The 21,659-nt window shown below is 50.7% G+C and overlaps 1 protein-coding gene across 1 annotated transcript in view; it reads left to right on the top strand.

Annotated features, from left to right (window-relative positions):
- Positions 1 to 21,659, top strand: part of LOC117883881 (coiled-coil domain-containing protein 33-like) — a 202,192-nt gene that overhangs the window by 123,021 nt on the left and 57,512 nt on the right. Inside the window, exons 5-8 of the mRNA XM_034783715.1 lie at positions 2,452 to 2,561; positions 6,381 to 6,482; positions 9,312 to 9,403; positions 10,130 to 10,250. Of these exons, the coding sequence (XP_034639606.1) occupies positions 2,452 to 2,561; positions 6,381 to 6,482; positions 9,312 to 9,403; positions 10,130 to 10,250 (425 nt within the window). The remainder of the gene's footprint in view (positions 1 to 2,451; positions 2,562 to 6,380; positions 6,483 to 9,311; positions 9,404 to 10,129; positions 10,251 to 21,659) is intronic.

Genomic DNA, 21,659 nt, shown 5'->3' with positions numbered 1-21,659 from the left:
GCTTTGTGTCATCTGCAAATTTGATCAGTATGCTCTCTATTCCTACAGCCAGGTCATTAATAAAGATGTTAAATAACACCAGACCCACATCAGACCTCTCATGGAACCCCACTTGAGACCTCCTTCTACTCTGACATCATTCCATTAATAGTTACTCTTGGTTTGTGGTTGTTTAATCAATTATGTATCCATTTAATGGTAATTCTGCCAAGCCCACATTTCTCCAACTTACTTATCAGAATGTCATGTGGGACTGTGTTAAAAGCCTTGCTGAAGTCCAAGTATATTATGTCCACCGCATTTCCCCATCCACCAAACCAGTTACCCTGCCAAAGAAGGAAATCAAGCTGGTTTGGCATGATTTGTTCTTAGTAAATCCATGCTGCCTGGTAATGATCACCCCTCCATCCTCCAGGTATTTGCAAATGGGATGTTTTATACATTGCTCTAGTAGCTTCCCAGGTATTGAGGTCAGGCTGACTGGTCTATAGTTCGTTCCCTGGCTCCTCCTTTTCCCCCTTTTTAAAGATGGGCACTTTCTGGGACCTCTCCTGTCATCCATGAGTTTGCAAATAATATTGCCAGAAGCTCCGAGATTTCTTCAGCTAACTCCTTCAGCACCCTGGAGTGAATAACATCAGGCCGTTGCATCCTAGTGGAGAGGCCCAGGGGATAAATGTGCCTGGGGGATGAACTGCCCTCTCTGCCACAGAGATGGTCAGGGGTGAGGTCTACGGGAGAGGTGGTGTGAGGGGAGCCTATGGCTGCCCAAACAGCACCAGTTATGTGCCTAAACAGAAGGCTTAATTCCAAGGGCTGCTACTCCAGAACTGAAGGTGAAAAATCCACCTCCCCATGCTGCGGACAGGCTGTATGTCCTTTAGGTTGGAACAGCAGCTGCTCCCATGCACCAGTGCCAGGTGGATATGAGGCCACTGGATGTGTACTTTCATTGCTTGTTCCTCTGCCAGCCATCGGTAGCAACCTCTGCTTCAGTCTGCTCCAAGCCTGTGCAAAAACCCTTCCAACTGGCAGGCAGAACCCACTGCATGGTTGCCTGCTTGTATTCTGCCATGGGGCACGGAGCAGCCCCTCTGCTTTGGGTGATGTTAAATGTTGAGGACATCCCAGGGTCATGCATGTGGCAAGGTGCTGTTCCTGGTGCTGAACTAATCCAGGGACGCTCAGGGAAGAGGGAGGAATTGCCAACACTAGACTCTAATTCCGATGTATTTATTTTAATCACACAGAACTTGTCTGTGCTGGAGTTTTTCATTGGGTTTTAACTCCCTCGCCCTTTGTGATTTCCGGAGTGGATGGGATGTGAATGTTTGCATTCTGTCAACACTAGACTTTACCGTTGTGTTAGCTGACACATGTTAAAACACAATTACAAACCCCATGTGACATTTCTTTAACAGCCCTGACTATGGTTTACATCGTGGCATAAAGAAGCCTCACATGGGGGATGGAGGAGGTATAAAGGGCCATCATGGCGGGTTCTTCAACCAGTGAAGAACAGCTTCATTCCCAGTCTCAGGTGTAGAGCTGGCGCAGGAGGCATGGAGGAGAAAGGCTAGGATTTCGCTATTCTTGCCTGGCCAAAGAGCTCATAAACCAAAACGTTTGCAGCCATGGATCATATAATAATTGTCATCAAAGCTCATGCTTCAAGGTATAAACTGATCACTTGGGAGGGTCAGGAAGGAATTCTCCCTCATCCCACGTAAAGGACTTCATGGTTGTCTAGGTGCATTATAGCAGTTTCTCACTTCTCCCTGAACTACTAAGTACTGGCCATTGCCAGAGACAAGGAGGCAGATTAGATGGATCAAGGCAAATCCTATATTCTTAAAACAATCTAAACCACACTTGTACCAGCTTTTGAAGGGCTTCAGTGTCAGGCCTCTCTGACAAACCTGGAATATGGACTTTGTTGCTTCTCAATATTGTTTAACCCACAGGGGTTAGATCCATTAAAGCCAGTGCCTCAGTCTGGGCCTGTGTGCCCTTGGGGTGTTCTCCCTGAGGGAAGGGTAGATGGTGGCACTGCCAACCTCTCTCAGGGATTTCTGATGGGCGTGGGGAGCTGGTTGGTTACAGACAGGACTCTATAGGAGCCCGGTTAGTGAAGGCTGCTGCAGAGATGCACAGAATCAGAACATCTCCCAGCCCCCGTGGATACACCCCTTCCTTCCTGACCACCCCTTTTGGAGCAGGGCTGGCCCCCTTCACCCCTCTTGGTGGAGAGGAGGTTGCAGCTTCTTGCAACACCACAACCCCTCCACATCCTGGCAGACTTTCTGCTGCCTCCTCTAGTGATGACAGATCCTGGGGTGAATCTGGCCTCTTGTCTTCGAACACCAGCCTTGGTCAGCAATGTGGAGTAGTTCTAAGCCTCCCCTAAGTCCTTGTACTTGCTTATGTGTATTTCTGCTCTTTCCCTTCCAGCTGTGATCCTGACTGTGGCCGACAAAATCACCAAGGAGGTGCTAGTGAGCTACAAGATTCCTGTGAGGTACCTCCGATCGTTTCATCACTACCACTTGAGACTGGTGCTGGTGAGCATTGGCCAACTAATTTGCACCCTGAGACATGTGGGTATGGGGGAGTCAAATTGTTTCACTGCCACTTCATCCATCTATTCGTCCATTGGGCAGGCAGTCTGGATTTTCTGTCAGTCTCCACCTGGTGTCCTTTGTCTTATACTTAGATTGGCAGCTTTTTGGGGCAGGGACTGTCTTTTGTTCTGTGTTTGTGCAGCACCTAGCACAATGGGGTCCTGGTCCATGATGGGCTCCTGGGACTTACCGCAATATAAATAATAAAAATTAGTAATCATAAACTTACGCTGCACACATCCCATGGTATCTAATTCCAGGCTTCTAAACAAACAGACTTGCACAAGACTTGCTTAGTTTGAGTTGGCTGAGGTCAGGTAAAGGAAATCTTGTGTAACCATTGTAATCCCCACTGGGAAACAGTTTAAGATTTTCAAAGTCTCACAAGTTGGAGAATGCACTAAAGGAGACAAGCAAATAGAGTGCCCCTGGGGCCTCTTTAGAAGAGAGAAATAATGTGTTTTTTTTCTCCTGGAAATGAGTGTGTTAGGAAATAATGAAAAATGATGTCAAACTCTGAAGTGCCCTTTCTAATTTGGCCTTCTGGGAGACAAGAACACAGGTGAGACTGAGATTTGCAAACACTGCAAGCAAATCCCAGCACTCTGCCCCTTCCTAGTGCTGTCTTTCCAAGGACCCCAAAGGGCATAGTGAATATTAATTAAATAATCCCTAGCTCTCATCAATAGATCTCAAAGAGCTTTATGGAGGTGGTCAGCATCCTTATCTTGATTTTACAGATAGGGAAACTGAGGCACAGAGAAAGGAACTAGTTGCCCAAGGTCACCCAGCAGACCAATGGCAGAGTCAAGACTAGAACCCAGGTCTCCTGTGTTGTAGACACAGGTTCTCAAACAGGTTTACAGAGAACTCGCTGGGGATTTGTCGAGAGCTGGTTCTGTGTGGTTAGCTCCTTTGCATGTTTCCAGCTTATATGTTGCAGTAAACAAAGCTAAAATATTGTGTGTCTCTAATATTACTTCTCCGTGTAAGCCCTTGCTGAACCTGTCACAGGGACGTTAGACAATTATGAGTGGAAGGGGAGGCAAGGACTGCATGCAGGTGAATGGGACAGGTAGTGAGGGATGCACAATTGGGAAGGGAGATGGGGATGGGGGGGAAGAAGGGGCTGAGTGAGGGTATCAGGGAGGAGAAGTGGGGGACTAGGTGGGGGCATAAAGGAGGGGAGGCAGGGCCCAAGTGGGACATGTGGAAAAGGCGGTGGGGGCCAGGTGAGGGCATATGGGAGGGAGAAGGGGGCAGCGTGAAGGACCCATACTTAGAGTGGCCAGACAAAGTGCATGACTGGAGCATTTTTAAAAGCTCTGAATTTTTCCAGAGTGGCAGAGTGGGACTTTGTCCCCACTGAACAGCAATAGGAGCCATTTATTGCTGTGTTAGTGAATTTCTCTGTCTGTGTGGAAAACCGTGACCGTTATTCTGTATGCCATTCTCATAATTTGCATAATGAGTGACTTTGCTGTCATGAAATAGGGTGGGCGTATCAATGGAGTAATAACTATTAGCAGGTGCTGCCAGGAGGTGCCTTTATGTGCTCTGTGATGGTGAGATTACATAGGGAATGGTTTGCTGCATTGGTTTTTCTCATGATTTATTAATGACCTGTATTAGTTATGGTGGAGTTTAGGGAGGAGTAAATTGTTGTGGTATAGCTGTTAAAGAACAGCATGATTGATCTGCACATTATGCTGAGACCTTTTCTTTCAATGTACTTTGTCACACACACACACATGCACAAACACACACACATGCCAGCTGCAGTATCAAAGTAGGGTTATTCATTTGGGGGGAGGGATAGCTCAGTGGTTTGAGCATTGGCCTGCTAAACCCAGGGTTGTGAGTTCAATCCTTGAGGGGGCCACTTGGGGATCTGGGGCAAAATCAGTACTTGGTCCTGCTAGTGAAGGCAGGGGGCTGGACTCAATGACCTTTCAAGGTCCCTTCCAGTTCTAGGAGATGGGATATCTCCAATTTATAATTTATTTACACAATCAAGGGCAGTCGGGCTAGTATCTTCCAGGGACAAAAGAGGACCTCGTTTTCCTCCTCCTCGAATTAGAACACTTGGTCTGAGTCCCTTAGCATAGCCAAGAAGACCTTTCTATCTTTTCCTGGATCTCAAGTTTATCAGAATCTTTAGAACATTTCAACCTGCCCCAGGCCTGCTCTGGGATTTCCACAGTGCTTAGCATCCACTAGAATGAAAATCAGACTCGGGTTAAGAGCTACATCAGTAGTGCATCCATCCTTTGAAATTTCAAGGGCTAAAATAAAGGTAACAACTTCTGTACCTTGGCAAATTTCTGTGCTTTCCTGCTGGGCATTTGTTTTTGGACCAGAGATGTTGAGGACATACAGTTAGAATTCCCAGGGAAGGTACACGAATAAGGATAAGGAGGGTTGATATATTATTGTGAAGATGGGACAATTAAGGGACTGAGCATGTGAGGGTAGCAGTAACTGAGCTAACAAAAATTACTTATTGCAGCAGTGACAGGACTGTTCGCATCACTGGGGCTGTTATGCCAGCGATCTCTGTTCACCCTGGTGAGGGACTGGCACAGAGAAAGGCCACATAGTGGTTAGCCTTACTCAGAGCGGGACTAATATGCATGATGGTGACATTGCCTGTGCACTTCTGGGATCATTTGTGAATGCCTGGTGTACTACAAGGTTGTTGTGAGGGCCACACAGCATGCCAGGTAGCATGCCAGGTAGCTCTGCTGTATATGTGCCCAGAGAGATTACAGTAAATAACCTTGCCCAAGGTCACATAGCTAGTGAGTATCAGAACTGGGGCTGGCACTCAGATGGACTGCGCTTGTCCTACACCCTAACCACAAGACACCCAGCTCCAGAAAGACTAACCTGGCACAAGAGCTGTTCAGCTATTTTTTGTGAGTTAAAGTTGCATCCTCTGAAATATCAGATATTTACATGGCCGTCAAGGGATCATCCTGTTTTCCTCTCAAATAAGCCTTGTTCCTGTTTTCAGACCCATTGCAGACTCACAGAAAAATACAACACAGAATAATGTGGGTGCCATGCTTTATTGTTTGAACGACTGGCAGGAAGGTCCCAATTAAGTAAAAAGCAACAGAGGGTCCTGTGGCACCTTTGAGACTAACAGAAGTATTGGGAGCATAAGCTTTCATGGGTAAGAACCTCACTTCTTCAGATGCAAGTCTTGCATCTGAAGAAGTGAGGTTCTTACCCACGAAAGCTTATGCTCCCAATACTTCTGTTAGTCTCAAAGGTGCCACAGGACCCTCTGTTGCTTTTTACAGATTCAGACTAACACGGCTACCCCTCTGATACTTGACACCAATTAAGTAAGTTTCACAGGTAACTGTAGGTGGAACTGAGGCCTCACAAACTCACTTTACCCCAGCCAAAAAATCACACCCCTCTCAGCTAATACAAGTATGTTTCTTTTTCTCCATTCTTCTCCATCCCCTCCCCCGCCTCCCGCCACCCCAAGAAGGATCAGGAAGTTAGTGGCCATTGTGTATGCAGATTATTAAATATTTAAATGCAAAAGCAGAATGATTTATTATATTGATCTTATTGGAAAGGCTCCAGGGGACAGTGAGCTTTAATTATCACTTGCTGCTTTATTGTCAGTTATGGCAGCTCTGTGCCACCACACTGCAGCCCAGACTATTTATATACACAACGCTTCTTGTTTTATAGTCTGGCACTCATTCCATCCTGTGGTTTTGTCTCCTCCTCAAACAGCCGAGGAAGAAGGACCCCTTGGGGACAAGTCTGTACGCTACGCTTGTTCGTAAAGGCAGCCTCATCCCGCGTTATGTTGGAATGAATTACACCGGCTTGGAGGTAAGGCCTGTGCCAGGAAGATAGGAGAGGGATGGATGGTGCTGAGGAGGGGATGCCGGCATGGCCCACAATAGGAACAAGGTGTCTGTGTGTTAGTAGCAATGAGCAACCCTCATAAGGTATGGTTTAGCTGAATGCCTAAAATCTAAGTTCTCTCCAAACTATCTGATCTTTCAATGAGACCTGTTAATAACCACTGACTTTCTAGCTAATATAACACAGTGGATAAACATAGGGGAGCCCTCCCGAGGGACCGAGATTTCACAAGGAGAGTTGGCTGCAGTTAGCGGGTAGCCTTCAGCATATATATCACCATTCTTCCTTTCTCCAACTGAACTAGAAATACCTGGAGAACAGGCTTTTCTAAGGACCAGCACAAACCTCACCACCTTCCTCTTCAAGGACCAGGTGCACATCTTCATTCTTGCCTGCTCTGGTATAAACAAAGAGTGGCATGTCCAAATATAAAAACCCTACCAAAACAAAACACTCCTCTGCACACAAAGTTCTCCCCCTGGGGAAAGGATGCGGGAGAGTAAATGACACATGACAGATGTGAGTCACGTCACTTAATACAAGGTGCTCAGATGCTACAGTGATGTGGGTGGCATAAGAACCTATATAGAATAAAATAGAATTCTGTATTGGTGTCTCTGGTCCTGTCCAGAGCTTGGAAGATAAGAGACACATAACGTAAGTAAAAGGCATTTTTAAGGAGTTAACTGAAGTTTTCCTAATGTTGAGTTTAGTTCAGTTTGAGTTTTTGGTCAAAGATTTAGGTTTGATGCTTATTTTATTGGAGCCCTTTAAGCCTTACCAAAGGAAGTGTGGATATTCCCCAATGACCCATTTGGAAATCACATCCTTTGACAGTGTTGGGGGTGGAGAAATTGAGCGCAGGTCTCCTAAGCACTAGGCTAGTGCCCTAACCACTGGAACACACTTCCACCCTCATAAAAACATAAGAACGGCCATACAGGTCCATCTAGCCCAGTATCCTGTCTTCCAATAGTGGCCAATGCCAGGATGCCCAGAGGGAATGAACAGAACAGGTAATCATCAAGTGATCCATCCCTTGCGTCCACTCCCAGCTTCTGGCAGTCAGAGTTTAGGGACACCCAGAGCTCTTCAGAACTCTTGGATGAATGCCATCTCGTCCTGGTTACTTATTACTGTTTAATTTATCAGTTTGTTCCAAAACCTCCTCTAATGACACCTCACTCTGGGATAGTTCCTCAGATTTGTCACCTAAACAGAACAAGAAGCAATGGTCTCAAGTTGCAGTGGGCGAGGTGCAGGTTGGATATTAAGAAAAACTATTTCACTAGGAGGGTGGTGAAGCACTGGAATACCTAGGGAGATGGTGGAATCTCCATCCTTAGAGGTTTTTAAGGCCCAGCTTGACAAAGCCCTGGCTGGGATGATTTAGTTGGGGTTGGTCCTGCTTTGAGCAGGAGGTTGGATTAGATGACCTCCTGAGGTCTCTTCCAACCCTAATCTTTCTATGATTCAATAAAAAAAATGGCTCAGGTGTGGGAATCTCCCTCAGATCCTCTTCAGTGAAGACTGATGCAAAGAATTCATTTAGCTTCTCTGCAACAGCCTTGTCTTTCTTGAGTGCTCCTTTAGCACCTTGATCGTCCAGTGGCCCCACTCATTGTTTAGTAGGCTTTCTGCTTCTGATGTATTTTTTAAAAAATTGCTGTTAGTTTTTGAGTGTTTGGCTAGCTGCTCTTCAAATTCACCTGATCTATTCTATTCTGTATAGATTTTTATACTGTGCTCTAGAACCCTGCAGTGGGACTGTTGTTTTCATGAGTGCTCATATGTCTCCAAATTTATTTCCTTGCCTCTGATGCCTTCTGAGTCTGTTTCTGCTCTTGACTGAGGCTTGTGAGCAGGCCCTCAGTTTCAGGTCCTTCATTCTCTGGCAAGTCCTGACTGAGCAGAGCAGTGTTGAGCGAACATTTCTGGCTGCCCTGAGGGCAGTAGGGAGCAGATAGCAGAGTACACCTGAGCCCAAGCCTGAGTGGTTCAATGTGGGGTTATTTAATCCCCTGGAGTGGGGCTGTCACTGGTACAATGCACCTTGTCCTCAGTCTGCTCTGCAGACCTTGTGGGAAGATGCCTGCAGGGAGTTGCCAGGGCATGGCAGCCAGCAGCTGAGTTGCTGGCTGAATTGGGTGCTCGTGAAAGTGATGTGCCGTTATAAGAGCCATGTAGAGTGTGGGTGGGTGCTGGGCAGGCTTCCCACCCACTACTCTGCCTGTGCCCCTCAACCCAGCCCTGCTGTTACATTCCTGTCCAGCTCAGCCCATGTGTGTCCATCCTGCCCTGTAGCACCCCCTGCTGTTCCAGTGCTGGCCCCTGCATGCAGCAATGCTGATGCACTGCAAGCCAGTGAAATCATAATCCTGAAATCGGGACAGGATAGCCTCTTGCCATGAAAGTGCTCATGATGTCACAACACTATCTGTATCACTTCACTGTGCACTCAGCTAGGACAGAGATGGGCAGAGGGGCTTGGAAAAAGAGAGCAGCTCAGAGCTGCCAGTAGGAATCTAACAAGCTATTCTCAAATTCATTTCACAGTTTATACCTGCCAAAAAGAGCTTTCTCCAGCCCCACCTTGTTGAGCATGGTGTAGCACAATTCATGATTCCCAAGGGCTGGCTGAGCTTTGTCCCCTTTGAGCTATGCCAAGATCAGTCTGTGCTAGGCTGGCTGCATTATTGTGTTCCTAGGCTGTGCCCTTGTCCCTCCACCAAGGTGATGCCATGCCCGCTCACGGGTGCTTGGTATTAACCTTGCTCTTTCCTTGGCTTTTAGGTTTTCCTCCAGGGAATGAAGAATCCTCTAGCAGATCCCCAAGGTCCTATCGTAGCCATTGCCAGAGTGGTGAACAACTTTAATGCATACAGGTGAGTAGGGGGCAAGGGGCACCCTGACAATCACACAGGAACAAAGGAGCCCAGCAGCTGCTAGCATGGGCACAAGAACATATTTCAGAGGTGTGCTGGAAGTGTCAGGATATGTATTGTACACACTCTACTGCGGGGAGCCAGGGTTTGAATGGAAGGAACAGGATCAGGGGCGGCTCTATGTATTTTGCCGCCCCAAACCCGGCAGTCAGGCAGCCTTCGGCGGCATGCCTGCGGGAGGTCCGCCAGTCCCACGCCTTTGGCGTACCCGCCGCCAAATTGCCGCGGAAACCGCAGGACTGGCAGACCTCCCGCAGGCATGCCGCCAAAGGCAGCCTGACTGCAGTCCTCACGGCGACCAGCAGGCTGCCCCCCATGGCTTGCCGCCCCAGGCACACACTTGATGCGCTGGTGCCTGAAGCCACCCCTGAGCAGGATTTAAAGCACGGTTCTATTTTGACTATGAAAATATCTGTGAAGGCTTCACATTTTATTGCCTTTCCACAATCTGCATGTTACATGCACTCCATTCACAGGTAACACCCTGCCAAGAAAGCACTAACTCACTTCTAAGCTAGGCACACCTTGAATATTATCTGCCAGAGTATAGCAGAGTCCACTAGTCCATGTCCATTCTTTGTGAATAAACCGAGAGATACAGAGCAGTCACCTACCATCTTTAAATGTCTCGCAGAATACCTGACCACTCTTTCCCTCCCATCACAGAAAAGCCATGAAGATGCGGCCCTCTGCCTCTCCTGCGATTGATTTAACCACCATCACATTTCCAGACCCCTCCATGGTGGCATTCGATGTTCTCCGAGTCACCAACCAAGGATATCCCCAGGTAGGGGGCCAATGTGTCTTTAAGCATTCCTGCTCCTGCCAGAATGGAGAAGGGAGCCATGTGCTACAGTACTAAAGATACGACATGGATTGTCTTACAGTGAGGATGCTGCACGGAGCTGGTGCCAAAGGTAGTGCTGCCTGGAGTTTAGAAATGGAATCAGTGCTAGTAAAGCGTTTGTTCCTCCCTTTTTCCTTGTCTCCCTTTGTCCCCAGCCTTTTTACTGTGCTACAACCTAATTCCTGCATCTCCCCTTGACTGAGCCGTGTCTGGCAGGAGCTGGAATTAAGGCCCAGCTGGTGGGTATGTATATGTATTGCAGCCCTCCTTACCAGATGTCTAAATACATTTATTTAACAGCATTAATCACACAAGGAAGAAAACCAGAACTTTCGTCTGTATCTTCCTTCCCCTTCCCCAAATTATTATTAGTTTCCAGCTGATGAGTTTTGGCCACCAAAAATACATGGCTAGATTTTAGGAAGATCTCACTCTTTGGGTCCATACGCTGAACCCTTTAGACAATCTGTTCATCAGCATCACAATGGGAACTACTGGGGACTAAGCAGTGTGAAAGTGTGGCCCTTATTATGATGCCTAAGTGGGAGTCCAGCCCCAGGCATTTTGGCTGGAAAAATCATTAAGTGGTCTGCCGAGACCCTCAGCAATTTTCAAGTGGTCCACGAAAAAAAAAGTTTGAGAACCACTGTAGGAGTTAGGCTTATAATGCCTCTCTTCGCCCCCTGGATCCCACGGGCCAACACTTGAGCAAAAGAAGTAACTCCATTCACTGATAGCAGTAGTGGTTCAATCACCAACCTGCTCTGTGACCTTGGGCAAGGCCTTACTCTGCCCTGTATCTCAGGTCCCCACCTCTGAGATGGGGATAATCCTTCCTTCCTCACAGGAGGGCTATGAGGATAATAATGGGTGTGAGGTGCTCAGATCCTACAGTGATGAGAGCCCTATAGCACCTAGAAAGACTGGTTCACCAGCTCTGACTCATCACCTAGGGCCTTTAGATAAAGCTTAAGCCTAGAGCTGGTCAGAAACATTTTGATGAAACAGTTTCTCCATTGGAATCTGCCGAGTCATCAAAATGGAAATGTTCCACAGGAACAGGCTAAGTTCAGTGGGATTCTGAGAGAAATCAGCCAGGTTTCTGATGGATGTCAGCCTGCTTTCCTGCCCTGCTCCACCACAGCTGGTCTGTTGAGCTGCCATGGAGCCAGATGCCCAGAGCCCTGGGAATCTCAGCTGCCAGGTCTGTGGCTCTCAGCAACCTGGGCTTCCAGGGTCCCTGGCTCTGGAGCAGCCCACTGGGCAAATGACCCAAGAGCCAGGGCTCCCAGTCTCCTCACTTCTTGCCTGGCTCCCACACTCTCCAACTCTCTCCCACCCCCCCCATCCCCCATTCCCCCTGTGGTCTATCAGGGCTCTGGGCAGCTGTTTCGCAGAGAATTTTGAATGTTTTATGTTTGTTCCAAATGGGAACAAAACCTAATTTTGGAATCTCGCAATCCTCCCAAACCAGGATGACCCTTTCTCCACCCAGCGCTACACAAGGCACTTTGCTCCCAGCTGGAGGTCTGGCTCTTGCTGACTGCCTCTCTTCCGCCATGGGATCCTCCCAAGGGGATGGAGACACAGAATTCTTCCTTCTCATGGAGGAAGTGGAGTTAGGGTCTGTCTACACGGCAATGAAACACCCATGGCTGGTCCATGTCAGCTGGCTTGAGCTCGTGGAGCTATAAAATTGCAGTGTTGTTGTTCGGGCTCAGGCTGGGGCCTGGGCTCTGGGACCCTCCCTCTTTGCGGGGTTCCTGAGCTCAGGTTCCAGCCTGAGCCCAAACACCAACACTGCAATTTTACAGCCCCATAGGCCAAGCCCCATAAGCCCGAATCAGCTGACATGGGCCTGCTGCAGGTGTTCCATTACAGAGTAGACATACCCTTAGAGCCGCCAACACGCTTATTAAAGGGCTGGTCCTTCTTATGTTTTGCTGCTTTGATCCTCAGTGGTGACTTGGAGACTGTGTTCATTTCGGGTGCAATCAGTGTCAGGGATAGAATTGACAGGGCTCAAGAGCCAGTCTTGAGGGTATGCTTGTGAGTTTGCTGTACCTCACTACAGGCAGCAGTGAGAGGAGTGGGCCGGAATAGATGTCACCATGCAGGGGCGGGGGAAGGGCAGTGAGGGCTGTGCAAATCCCTAAGTGAGTCACACCTGGCAGCCGTGGTCTTGCTCTTAGCAATCAAATTATAAAATGAATCCACAAAGGGAATTCCCCCCTTTTCCTTTAATCAGACTTTGTATATCTTTCCATCACTTAACCTGAGTACCCAAGTAGGGCGTGAGTTAGAGCACAGGGCTGTAAATACGCATGCGATGAGAAATCATGTAGGTGGCATTTTGCTTGGCAGTTTACTAGGGCACTAATCAAGGCTAAGTCTGAAATGATGCCCATACAGCTCTGCCAGCACACCTCAGTCCTGATTACTAGTCCCCTCTCCCATGAGTAACAGCCACATCTCCTGAGCAGACAGTCATTGCCAACTGGGTGGGGATCTTTGGGATATCCACGGACAGGAGCCTGAGTGAAACCTGTCAAACTCATTTCACTTGGGGGCTAGGCTCTGGGGTGCCAGCCCCCTTTCTGTTGTGATTGGAATGATACATCTATTCCACATTGCAGTTCTCAATCCAGGCTGTGCCCCTAAATGCTATCTCTTTGTGGTAGCTTTGGCAGAGCCTTCTGTTTGGTGCATGCTGGCCCAGCTTCACACTGCTTCAGCTCATGCACTACTGCCTGATCCCACCAGCCAGGTGCTCGAACCTCAGCCCAGCTAGGGAACCTTAGGATTGTAATGCATTGCCTGGCTCCAGATTTGAGTATGATTCCTCTGGTAGCTTAGATCTTCCAGCAGACTCAGTTCTTAGACTGGGGTGCTTTCACCTCCCTGCTGAATCATGGTCATCTTCTGAGCTGATGGCAAAACCTAGTCTTCTCTAGCTGCAGTCAGCTTCCTTGAGAACAGCTTAACACTGTCCACAGCCACCGCCCTATTCTAGCTTTCACCACCCCAAAGTAAACAGTAGGGACTCAAGCAACAGTGTTCAGATCTGAATTAGAAACAGTCAGAAATTTGGGGGGGTTGGATCTTGTGCCTTGGTTCTGACCCACCTCTGACAGAAGAATAATACCACAATGATTGCTGAAGGTCACCTCTAGAGCATCTCTGGGCTGCAGAGACCAGCTTTATCTCCCCCTTGCCATCACAGGACTGCCTCCCCTGATTCCCTCCCATCCTTGATTGGTGCCTAAAGTTTTACTGTAGGGAAGTGCAGAGCCCTTGTTCCTGCCTAGGGGATCCTGGCTATGGCCTTGCCTGATGAGAAACTCTCTGACTCTTCTTTCCTGCTGCACATCTTCTCCCCTGCTTGTGAAGATCCAGTGTGCAGCAAAATGACTGTGTTCCTGTGCATAAGCCCCAAATGCTGTTTCTTTCTGCAGATCATCAGGGCCACCTCAAACTCCTCCCACAGCAGAGGTGGAATTAAGAGAATAGGGTGGTCCATCGGCTCTTGGAGTGTCTCAGTGCTGCAGTGTAGAGGGTGAGCAGGGCTGCCAATCAGAAGCCATCCAGCTTGAGATTGTGTGCCTAGACCTTCAGAAACATACTCCTCAAAGGCGCTTTCTGTTTTGGTTCCAGACAGGGGCTGGGGGGAGAAAAACAGCATCTTCCCCTTCCCCGTATGGCAGATCTGGACATAAGGGTCAGTGAACTATCAGCATCTCATCTCCTTCCTTAAGGGGAGCAGAAATCCTATCGGTCCCATCACAAGCCCCATGGCAATAATCTATGCATTGTAGATCCACCGCACTCTAAAGGGCTTTGGGGAGGGGCTGGAGGAGGAGGGCAGTTACTCTGGTTGCAGAGGTTAATGGCTTTTGCTGTGTGAATGCATGTGCTAGCTAATCATATTTGATAATTCTGCCATCCCAGCATGTCATCTCTCCAGTCATTTCCCATTAGTGTCCTCAGACAAAGGCTCCTGATTCATCTTTAGCCAGGCAGCAGGCTGACACACACCTCTTTACTCACAGCTTTTGGGACTTCAGGCAGCATTTGTTTCATGGTTAACCCTTTCTGGCTTGCTCCAGTACCCTGCTAACTGCTCGTGGGTCCATGACACAGCTGCAAGACAGGGGACTCTCTCCATCTGGGCACAGGTACCTTTGCTGCATTGATGGGGTAGTTGATTCAAAACCTGAACTTTAACCTGACTCCGAACAAGGAATACCTATTTGGTGGAACAACCTGTTTGTGACTTGTTACTATCAGAGTCACCTCTTCAGTTAAGTGGCTTTTCTGACCTGAAAACTTGGATCATTTTCTCTTCAACCTTTGCTGAGTTCCCTTATCCCGGGCGTAAGTGTTATGGAGCCCTTCTAAATGGGCATTCCACTCAATATCCCCACACTGGTCCTAATTATAATACGGCCATCCCACCATGCGTCTTCAGTGAGGATGATCAGAGCCACATCTCCCCCTGCTATACGCTGCCCCATACTAGTTTGTGCACCACCCACTTGCTCTATATGTATCACTGCCCAGGGGCATGCTTCTTTCCTGGCCAAACAACCTCCTGCAAAGAGTTATCCAGTCCCCATCACACCTTCCCAATAGAGTCCCCTCATGACAGGTGATTGGGTTCCCTGTGCCTGTGGGTGTCGTTAGCCTTGGTATTTGGGCTTTTCAAAGGCACCCAAGGAAACTGGATACCCAACTCCCATCAACAGGCAGTTAGAATTGTGCCCCAGTCTGCAATGTCAGCAACAGTCACTGCAGTACTTGTATTCCTTATGTGGCTGGTGAATAAGGAGGCAGGTTTCTGGGAGCAGAGTTAAGGTTATCCTGGAGTTCCTTTAACTCTGAGTTTCCATCCATTCCTACGCTTGTGTGCTTTAGACCTTCCCATTGGATTCATAGATTCCAAGGCCAGAAAGGAACACTGTGATCATCTAGTCCAGGGGTGCCCAATCTACACCGCACGGGCCGTACACAGCCCACCAGAGCATTTTCATAAGGACCATGGCCTGCTTCAGCACACTATACTGTACATAGAAAAAACCTATTTAAATACATACAAAACAAGCTGAACATAAAATAAAAATCAATGCAGGTGACTTTAAATCTCATTAAAATATAAGGAATCTGTTTGGCCCATATAAGGCTGTGCTTAGGTTTATGTGGCCCTCCTGTGTAATAAGGCTGGGCACCATCTGACCTACTGTCTAACAAAGGCTAGAACTTCCCTGAAATAATTCTGTGGCTGTCCACTGTTTGGAGGGTTTCTCCTTGTTAAACTCAAATCTGCTTTCAGGGGCTCTTTCCCTAGTGTAACTGCAACCTGACTCTGGCATAAAGAAGCTTGCAATTACCCAGCTTTCCTGGAGCTGTCACAATGTTTTTGTTGGCCTGGGAATTCTGAGTCAATCGCACTACAAGGTGACGTGGAAGGCTTTGTACGCGTGACCTCCTTGGCGTTAGATACCTCTGTGACTCTCTGCCTATGCCAGCAACTCTGCCTTTGATCTGCTCTGCTTGGGATCTCCTTATCACAAGCAGTTAACCATTGTGCTTGTGACGGGTTCGGCCACAGAGACCCCCTTGGGACCGTCACCTGATGTGCTAAAACTACCTCTGGGCCCGTTTTCTTTGCCAGCTTGGGACTCCAGAACCCTGGCTTGTTGAGCCAGACACGCTAGCCTGCTGCAGCACAGACTCAGGGTCTGAACCACGCCCCCAAAGCTGCAGACTTACCTGAAAACAGCTCACCAAGTACTCCTGTCTCCAGCACCCAGACACCCAACTCCTAAATAAAGCTGTTTTACTCTGTATAAAGCTTATACAGGGTAAACTCATAAATTGTCCGCCCTCTATAACACCGATAGAGAGATATGCACAGCTGTTTGCTCCCCCAGATATTAATCACTTATTCTGGATTAATTAATAAACAAAAGTGATTTTATTAAGTATAAAAAGTAGGATTTAAGTGGTTCCAGTAATAGCAGACAGAACAAAGTAAGTTACCAAGCCAAATAAAACAAAACACACAAGTCTAAGCTGAATACATTAAGAAACTGAATACAGGTAAATCTCACTCTCGGAGATGTTCCAATAAGCTTCTTTCCCAGACTAGACTCCTTCCTAGTCTGGGCCTAATCCTTTCCCCTGGTACAGTCCTTGTTAGTTCCAGCTCAGGTGGTAACTAGGGGATTTCTCATGACTGGCAGATCCTTTGTCCTGCTCCACCCCCTTTTATAGCTTTGGCACAAGGCGGGAATCCTTCATCTCTCTGGGTACCCACCCCTCCTTCTAAATGGAAAAGCACCAGGTTTAAGATGGATTCCAGTATCATGTGACATGGTCACATGTCACTGTAAGACCTCATTCTTCATTACCCATGTCATGTACACAGGAAGGCTTGCAGCTAAATACACCCATTCACAACCAATTGTCTTAGTCAATGGGAGCCATCAAGATCCTCAGCCACCATTAATGGCTCATACTTTGTATAATTACAATAGGACCTCAGAGTAATACTTCATATTTCTAGTTTTAGATACAAGAATGATACAGGTTTCAGAGTAGCAGCGTGTTAGTCTGTATCCGCAAAAAGAACAGGAGTACTTGTGGCACCTTAGAGACTAACAAATTTATTAGAGCATAAGCTTTCGTGGACTACAGCCCACTTCTTCGGATGCTGTAGGGAGCCAGGGTGGCTTCCCTCCGAACCTGAGGGTAAAGTGCCTTTCCCTCAGCCTGAGTGGGCGGGGCCAGCCCAAGCTCGCTCCACCCCCCGGAAGGGGAGGGGTGGAACAGGAAGTATAAAGGGCGGGGCCCTTAGCTCAGTTAGGGCAGCACCAGGGAGGGAGGCAGACACAGACCGCGGGCTGCTCCCTTCAGAGCCTGCTGCCACACCAGGGGAGGCCCTGGACCCGTGGAAACTTCACCTGGAGGACGGACTGGGGCTGCCAGGACTGCCTGCTGCCGAGTACCTAGAGGAACTAGAGGAGCCGGAGGGGGAGCCGGAGCTGCCAGCAGCGGACTACCCCGACGCCCTCACGGGACCAGAGGGATTCGGGCGAGCAATCGGGTAGGAAGTAGCCCAGGGACAGAGCTGCACAGTGGTGAGTCTATGTAGCGGGACGACCCCGCTGACCCAGTGGTGGGACCCTCGTTCTGCCACTGTCAGGGCCCTGGGCTGGAGCGCAGTGGTGTAGGGTGGGCCTGCGTTCCCCTACCCGGCAGAGCCACGCCGGGACCTTAGCCGGCGCTCCCCTGCCTGAGGGGCGCGCTACTGACCTTTGCTGGCGCTCCCCTGCCTGAGGGGCGCGCTACTGACCTTTGCCGGCGCTCCCCTGCCTGAGGGGCGCGCTACTGACCTTTGCCGGCGCTCCCCTGCCTGAGGGGCGCGCTACTGACCTTAGCCGGCGCTCCCCTGCCTGAGGGGCGCGCTACTGACTCTGGCTGGCGGCCGCCCCGCCGCTAATTCCCCGCTGACGGAGGCGTGACCCAGGCCGGCCAGTGACCTCGTAGCTCCCCACCGCCCCCTAGCGGGTGGGTGGGCCGACGCCGATCACAAGTGGTGGAGAATGCGGGCAGCGCCCCCTATCCCTGCCGGAAGGGATTAGAGCAAGGAGGCAGCGACAGCCCCTAAACAGAAGATGGAGATGGAAAGGCTTATCAAGGTGCTGGCCGAGGCTCAGCAGCAGCAGCAGCAGCAGCAGCAACAACTCATACAGCAGCTGGGTACCCACCAGCAGCAGTTGCTTCAAACCTTGGGGGCCCAGCACCGCGAACAACAGACTCAATGTTTCCAGCAACTTGCCACCCTGTGGCCGAGCCCCGGTGGAGCCCAGCCGGGCGGGGTGACCACCCCCAACCCTCCTGCTCCACCAATCCGTCTGGCCAAGATGGGGCCTGAGGATGACCCAGAGGCTTATCTGGTGACCTTCGAGCGGGTTGCTGCAGTAGCTGGTTGGGCGCCGGACCAATGGGCAACCCTGCTTGCCCCCTATCTAACGGGGCCGGCCTAGAAGGCTTACCGGGGGCTACCAGACGATGAAGCCCGTGTTTACGCCAGAGTAAAAGCGGCTATCCTGGATGCCTTCGACATCACCCCGGAGACTTTTCGGCGACGGTTTCGGGGAAAGCTGTACCCCCCGGGGGCCTGGCCCCGAGCCGTGGCACAGGAATTAAAGGATGCAGCGTGCCGATGGCTACAACCCGAGCATCGAACTGTGGCTGAGGTGACAGAACAGATCATCCTCGAGCGATTCGTGCACATCCTTCCGACTCCAGGGAGGGCGTGGGTGTTGCGGCACCGACCTCAAACTCTAAGTGCAGCAGTCACACTTATGGAGAACTTTCTAGAGGCCGAGGCCCCAATAGGACCGACAGCCCGACCCCCAAGCTCTGGACCCGGCGCTCAGAAGCCGGAAAGGGGGTCCACCCCCAAAGTCAATGTGCCCGCTCGAGCCCGACGACCAAACGGCGGCGGCACTGCTTTTCCCCGACGGCCCGAGGCCCCACAACCCGCACCGTCTGGACGTTTGGCCCGTCCATCGGGCCCCGGCCAACCCCGCGGCCACCCAGGTGACCCGGCACGGCCGGGGCGCACAGAGGTAGGACCTTGCTTCCGGTGTGGTGAGTACGGCCACCTGCAACGAGACTGTACGGCGATGGAATGCGATTTTGGCCAGGTGTACACCGGGGAGAGCCGGGCCCGCACACCATCCGCGGCCAAATTTACAGCCCCCATGAGCATCGCCGGGACACCTGTGGTGGGGCTAATTGATTCGGGCTGTGGGCAGACTCTTGTCCGCCAGTCCCTCCTCCCGGACACCGAGCAGATCATCGGGGAGGTATGGATACAGTGCATACATGGGGATGTGAAACCGTACCCCACCGTGCAGGTCCCTCTCACGGTAGACAGGGCGACTCAGGTAATGAATGTGGCGGTGGCCCCGTCCCTTGCCTACCCAATCATCCTGGGCCGGGACTGGCCAGAATTCGTCGAGCTGCTCCGGTCCCTATCTCCGGAAGAGGTATTCGAGGGAGCCTCCTCTGCGACGGACCCAGGCCCCAGGCGGAGCCCCGACCCCGACGGTGACCCATCCCTTTCACCCAGGCAGGACGGCCAGGAGACAGGGGCCCCCCGGTAGACATTCGGGACTTTAGCCGAGACCAAAGGGAGGACCCTACGCTCCGGTTTGCCTATGAACAGCTGGCACGGGTAGAGGGGAAGGTCGTGGAGGCCCAGCGGGCTACCCAATGGCCTAGATTTGAGCTTGACCAGGATCGTCTCTACCGTGTGGAGCGGGACCCTCAAACTCAAGAGGTCCGGACCCAACTCGTGGTTCCCCGCATTCATCGACGGGCGGTCCTAAAGCTAGCCCATGACATCCCAGCCGCAGGCCATTTAGGACCGGAGAAAACCGCAGCTAGGGTCCTGGCCAAGTTCTTTTGGCCCGGCATCCACCGCGAAGTGAAGGATTACTGTGGGTCATGCCCGGACTGCCAACGCGCCGCCCCGGCCGGGATCCGGAAGGCCCCCCTAGTTCCATTACCAACCGTGGGTGTTCCATTTGAACGAGTAGCGATGGACCTGGTCGGACCCTTCCCGAAAAGTCAGGTGGGCTACCAATACATCCTTGTCTTGATGGACTACGCCACCCGCTTCCCTGAGGCTGTCCCCTTAAGGAGTATCACTGCCCGCACTATTGCGGCAGAGCTCGTGAAGATCTTCGCCAGGGTAGGCCTCCCTCGAGAGTTACTTACTGACCAAGGGACCAACTTCACATCTAAGTTGTTCCGTCAGGTATGTGCCCTGCTGGGGATTAAGAAGCTGCAGGCCTCAGTTTACCATCCCCAGACGGATGGGTTAGTCGAACGTTTTAATCGAACCCTGAAAGGAATGTTGCGACGCTTCCCCACCCAGGACCTCCGTCAGTGGGATCAACTACTTCCCCCTTTACTACTGGCAGTTCGGGAAGTTCCACAGGCTTCCACGAAGTTCTCTCCATTTGAGCTCCTCTATGGGCGACGGCCCCGCGGAGTGATGGATCTCCTGAGAGAAACTTGGGAACATACACCATCCTCAACGCAGGGCCTTTTACAATACGTCTTGCAGCTGCAGGAACGGTTGGCCCGGGCGGGTGAACTCGCGAGGGAAAACTTAAACACGGCCCAAAGGGGCCAGGAGCAGCAATATAATCGGGGCACCCAGGTCCGATTATTTGCCCCCGGGGACCGAGTTCTCCTCCTGCTCCCCTCGGAGGAATCAAAGCTTTTTGCCCGCTGGCAGGGCCCGTATGAAGTCCTTCGCCAAGTGGGGCCTGTCAGTTATGAAATCCGGCAGCCTGATCACCGGAAGGGAAAGCAGATCTATCACGTGAATCTTTTAAAACCCTGGCGGGAACGGGAAGGACTACTAATTGCCCCATACCCACCTGAACCAGACCTTGGGCCACAACCCCCTGAAGAGTCTGATAATGGGGAACCCCAGCTAGCCGAGACGCTCACGGCTGAGCAGCGGGAACAGGCCCTCTGCCTAGTGAAGGCATTCCCCAGGACCTTCACCACGAAGCCCGGACAGACTACGCTTGCCTACCATGCAATCCAGACCGACCCCGGGGTGGTGGTCCGAGAGACGACCCGGCCATTGCCTAGGCGAATGCGAGAGGCTGTGGAGGAGGAAGTCCAGGCCATGTTGGGATTGGGTGTTATCGAGCATTCCCAGAGCGAATGGCGGAGCCCTGTCGTCCTGGTTCCGAAGCCAGATGGGAGCCGGCGGTTTTGTATTGACTTTCGGAGAGTCAATGCCATTTCAAAGTTTGATGCGTATCCAATGCCCCGCGTCGATGAGCTCCTTGACTGGCTTGGAGAAGCCTGCTACATCACCACCTTAGATCTCACCAAGGGGTACTGGCAGATCCCCTTGGAACCCCGATCCAAGGAGAAGACTGCGTTCGCCACCCCGTCCAGCTTGTACCAGTTTACTCGGATGCCTTTCGGCCTCCATGGGGCCCCAGCAACCTTCCAGCGCTTGATGGATCGGATTTTGCAACCTCACACCAAGTACGCCGCCGCCTACCTGGATGATGTGGTCATCTATGGCAGCAACTGGGAGGAACATCTCAACCAAGTGGCGGCTATCCTCCGGGACCTCCGCGCCGCCGGCCTCACAGCCAATCCTAAGAAATGCCAAATTGGGCGCGAAGAAACCACTTATCTGGGGTACACCCTGGGGCGGGGACAGGTACGCCCCCTCATCGGGAAGGTTCAAGCCCTCCAGGAATGTCAGGCGCCAACCACGAAGAGGCAGGTACGTCAATT

This window comes from Trachemys scripta, chromosome 10 (assembly GCF_013100865.1).
Source record: "Trachemys scripta elegans isolate TJP31775 chromosome 10, CAS_Tse_1.0, whole genome shotgun sequence".
NCBI classification, from domain to species: Eukaryota; Metazoa; Chordata; order Testudines; family Emydidae; genus Trachemys; species Trachemys scripta.
Note: the sequence above shows the minus strand (reverse complement) of the source record. Positions and strands in the feature narration are given on the sequence as shown.